This window comes from Penaeus vannamei, chromosome 27, assembly GCF_042767895.1.
Source record: "Penaeus vannamei isolate JL-2024 chromosome 27, ASM4276789v1, whole genome shotgun sequence".
Taxonomy (NCBI): Eukaryota; Metazoa; Arthropoda; class Malacostraca; order Decapoda; family Penaeidae; genus Penaeus; species Penaeus vannamei.
Genome location: NC_091575.1, coordinates 22,347,743 through 22,352,742, shown reverse-complemented (window position 1 = coordinate 22,352,742; position 5,000 = coordinate 22,347,743). Strand labels below are relative to the sequence as shown.

At 39.7% G+C, this 5,000-nt stretch overlaps 1 protein-coding gene across 1 annotated transcript in view; it reads right to left on the bottom strand.

The window, feature by feature from the left end:
• Nucleotides 1-1,100: 1,100 nt before the first annotated feature.
• LOC138866907 (uncharacterized) overlaps nt 1,101-5,000 on the bottom strand; it is a 6,381-nt gene continuing 2,481 nt past the window's right edge. The window contains exons 1-2 of the mRNA XM_070141007.1: nt 1,702-5,000; nt 1,101-1,567 (exon numbers count right to left, since the gene is read on the bottom strand). The exon at nt 1,702-5,000 is cut by the window's right edge and continues 2,481 nt beyond it. Of these exons, the coding sequence (XP_069997108.1) occupies nt 2,611-5,000 (2,390 nt within the window). The 3' untranslated portion in view covers nt 1,101-1,567; nt 1,702-2,610. The remainder of the gene's footprint in view (nt 1,568-1,701) is intronic.

The following is a 5,000-nucleotide window of genomic DNA, read 5'->3' as shown; positions in this document are numbered from 1 at the left end:
TTTATTGATAATATCAAAATAAAGATAAAGTAATAAAAAAAGCAATGAAAAAGATGTAAAAAAAAAAAAAAGTAATCGCAAAATGAATAAGAAGCAAAAGTAAAAAGTGAAAATCTTTATATTCCATATCGCTAGTGATTTTAGGACTTATAACAGTCGAATGGTTATACGGGATATAACTTCTATAGGTAGCAGCTTATTTGATATTTTCCTCGATCTGTCTCATATGTTATGGCTCAGAAACCGAAGGGAAACTGACAAAATAAAATTATCGTCTCTGTAATAGTTTTTTTTTTTTTTTAATGTGCGTCAGATGCAATAAATAATTTTTCCTACTTTCTTAGAAAATGTTTGTAAACATAACTATTATTATTGCTGTTGTTATTTTAATGATTTAGCATTGTCTGTGTTTTATTATTACCACTGTCATTATTATCATTATCAACATTATTGTTAATATCATTATTATTATAATGTGTGTGTGTGTGTGTTTTGTGCGTGCGTGTGTGCGTGCGTGCGTGTGCGTGTGCGTGTGCGTGTGCGTGTGCGTGTGCACGTATACATATATATATATATATATATATATATATATATATATATATATATATATATGTATATATATATTGTTACGTAGCTTTCGTTCTTTAACAATGACACCGGTTGTTGCAGAACAGGGCGCATAACAGAACCCAATCTAGGTTGATATGATTTGGTGTCAAGCGTAATACAATATAAATATACTTTTGTTTCTCTTAATTCCAAGCTCATAGTCCACTCAGAAGTACGTATGTTCTTATATGCTGCTGTAATATCTCCTGCTTGTTTATCTTAACGGTAATATTAACAATGATGTTATCAATCATTAGTAATTTATATACTAGTAATTAGATATTTATATACTAGTTCTTCTTTTCAAGCCTTGTTATAATTACTAATTAATCATCACTTATTATGTTCCACGTGTTTATTTACTATGTTATATTAATCTTATTGTACACAACTTTCTATCATTTATCATTTCCTTTTAGATTCCCTTTTTAAAGTATTGTAGATTTTTAGTAATATAAAGTAAGTATGTAAAGTAGGGAGTATAAAGCCACTTTATGATTCACTTATATTTTCACCAATCACCGGATAACAAAATAGAATATCACTTCATCCACAAACATATATTCACTTCAACACACACAAAATAATATTCATATAGAAATAAACATAACATAATACAGGGTATCAAATAAGGTTAACTTACAAATACTAACGTAAATTATAGTAAACCACAACCCGGCTCCGTCGACCACCGACCAGCCATAGTCACCTCTTTCCACCAGTCCGTCCAAGGTCGTTCTACCCCTCATTCGCCCTCACCCCCATACAATCCTATTCTGAGTTGACTAGACCGAAACCCGAACCCGACCGAACCCCTTATGTCTCGTCCACGTATTCCGAGTCCCGTCAGTCCGTCGCAGTCGGAGCGAAGCGATGTGAGGTCATGCAGAGGTCATGTAATTAGTTGACGATCATGCACAGGTCGATGGTCGATGGGCAGCCATGTAATACCTCCCTCCTTAAAAGAAAAAGAAGTATTACTTTCTTTTTATTTAAATGTATATATATTTCATATGATGCATTATGTAGAGCATATCACTCTGCCCATTCACTTCTTATTCAATTAAGTATTTAAATTAAATAGCACATCACCTGATCTGACGTATAATTGGTTTAGGAGACAGAGGAACTTAGCTGGTGCAAAACAAAGATAGATTAGAAAATCTGTAATATAAGATCAGACATCTATTACAATTTACAACTTTGCAATCTATATGCTTTGCTTACCTACGTGACAAAGCATCAGCCAGTACATTTTCTTTTCCTCTGATGTGGTTAACACTGAGGTTGTATTTCTGAAGCTCTAAACTCCACCTCAGAATCCTCTGATTCTTACAGCTCATTTTAGAGATGAAAGTTAATGGATTATGGTCTGTATAAATCTTTACAGCTTCCTTTGTAGGATATAAATAAATTTCAAAGTGCCTCAAAGCTAATATCAAAGCAAGAGTTTCTTTCTCTACTGTAGAGTAATTTCTCTGATGCTTATTAAATTTCTTGGAGAAATAACACACCGGATGATCAACGCCAGCTGCATCAGCCTGACATAACACAGCCCCAGCACCCGTGTCACTAGCGTCTACATACAGGATGAAACCCTTCTCAAAGTCAGGCGAGATGAGGATGGGTGAAGATATCAGCATAGCTTTGACTGTTTTAAATGCTTTTTCACATGAATCTGACCAAATGAACTTAACTCCTTTCTTTAATAAATCTGTTAATGGGGCAACAATATCAGAAAAATTCATCACAAACCTCCTATAGTAGCCAGCCATGCCAAGAAACCTCATCACCTCTCTCTTGGCCTTGGGCGCTGGGTACTTATCTATTGCATGAATCTTGCTATTCAAAGGCTTGACCTGTCCTTGACCAACTTCATATCCCAGGTAAGTTACATGCGCATGCGCAAAGTCACTCTTGGCAAGGTTTACCGATAGGTTAGCTGCCGAGAGCCTCTCAAACAGTGCCTGCAGCCTCTCCAGATGTTCCACCCAGTTGTCACTAAATTATTATGTCATCCAGATAAGCTTTACATCCATCTAATCCTGAAATTAGACCGTTGATTAAACGCTGGAAGGTTGCGGGAGCTGTTTTTAAACCAAACGGCATTACACAGTATTGAAAGAGTCCATCTGGCGTTACAAATGCAGAGATTTCTTTTACCCTCTCTGTCATGGGGATTTGCCAGTACCCTTTTAACATGTCTATCTTTGTTACATATTTGGCCTTACCCACCTGGTCAATGCAGTCATCAATACGAGGTATAGGATAAGAATCATCCCTCGTCAGCGTATTTACCTTCCGAAAATCCGTGCAGAAGCGAATTCCACCATCAGCCTTGGGCACTAGTATGCATGGGGAACTCCAAGCACTAACACTGGGCTCAATGATTTTGTTTTCCAACATATACCGGACCTCATCTCTCATCTGCTTACCTTTTGTTGGATTTACTCTGTAAGGATGTTGCTTCACTGGGCCATTATCACCAATATCAATATCATGATGCATTAAATTCGTCCGACCCGGAACATCAGAAAACAAACAAGAAAAATCCAAAAGCAAGTTATTCAGCTGTTGCTGTTTCGAAGAATCTAGATGAGAAAACTTATTTTTTAGATTATTAAGAATATCTGAATTCATTAATTTAGAGTGAGGCACATCAACAAGGGGATCTTCATCTTTCTCGCCATCATTAATAACATTCATCACATCATTCACCATGACTGCATTGCCATCCCTACATTCTTCTATAGGCCGTTTATTGCGTTCTACATATTTCTTAATCTGATTAATATGGCAAAGTCGTGACTGTTTACGCTTACCGGGAGTCTGAATTACATAATTCAGGTCACTTAGCTTTTTCTCCACGGTACATGGTCCAAAATAACGCGCCTTCAGTGACTGCCCAGGGACGGGAAGGAAGACCAGTACTCTTTCTCCAGGTGAAAAGGATCGTGACAAAGCATCTCTGTCGTACCGCGTCTTCATCCGTCTCTGGGCCTCACCGAGGTTCGCTCTTGCCAGTTCACATACCCTGTGGAGTTTTAATCTAAAGTCCATTACATGGTTCAATATATCAGACCTATTATCATCATCTAACCATCTTTCTTTCAACATCTTTAGTGGACCTCTTACCTCATGGCCGAACACAAGCTCAAATGGGCTAAATCCCAGAGTATCCTGCACATACTCTCTAGCAGCAAACAACAACAGCGGAACCATTTCATCCCACTGGTCATCCGTCTCATGACAGTAAATGCGTACCATGTTTTTCAACGTCTGGTGGAATCTCTCCAGCGCGCCCTGCGACTCTGGGTGGTAGGCGCTTGACACTTGATGTCGTACGCCCATCCGTCGCATGGCTGCCTGGAACGCCTTAGAGAGGAAGTTACTGCCTTGGTCGGACTGGATCACCCTCGGTAACCCGTATGTACAGAAAAAATTCGTGAGTTCTTTGATTATTGCCTTGCTACTTATCTTACGCAACGGGATCGCCTCAGGATATCGAGTGGAAGAACACATGATGGTGAGGAGGTAATTATTACCGGATTTTGTCTTGGGAAGCGGGCCAACACAGTCTATAATTACGTGACTAAAAGGCTCAGAGATCACAGGAATCGGATATAAAGGCGCTACAGGGATCTTCTGGTTAGGCTTTCCCACGACCTGGCACTGATGACACGATTTACAATAATTCACAACATCTCTACGTAACCCCGGCCAATAGAAATGGTTCATTATTTTTCTGCATGTTTTGTTAATACCCATATGACCCGACAATGGTGAATCGTGAGCAAGACTCAGGATCTGTGACCTGTAAGGTGCTGGGACAACGACCTGGTGTACCACGTGCCACTCGTCTCCCGCACCCACGTGACGAGGCCTCCATTTTCTCATCAAGACGCCACCTTTTCTATAATAAGCTGCAGGTATATCTGACGCATCAGTTTCTGACCCAGCTAATTCAGCAATCTTACACAATTCTGCGTCACATTTTTGCTGATCTATAAGCTTCCCTTTATCAACGAGGAAGACACTTAGCTTGTCGTCACCAGCATCAGTCTCGTGGCATAGCAATGAAGTTCTTTCGTCACCTCTCACGTCATTTCCATTACCACATACCTTGTCCTTATTACGTACGCACTGACTCGCACGAGCTACCGTGGGAAGGTCGTGCCCGACACGCCTTGCCTCCCGCATGGTCCTCGTGACCGCGCAGGCAGGGAACATGCCCATGTCTTCTTCTGCAAGCTGTTCACCGTCGTTTATGTCTGGAGTACTTAGAATTGCTACATTAATTTGGGGTTTAGCAAATACCTTCTCTCCTGCCAAGTCATTTGCCAATATAAATGATACACCTTCTATGGGTAATTTAGGTACCACCCCCACAG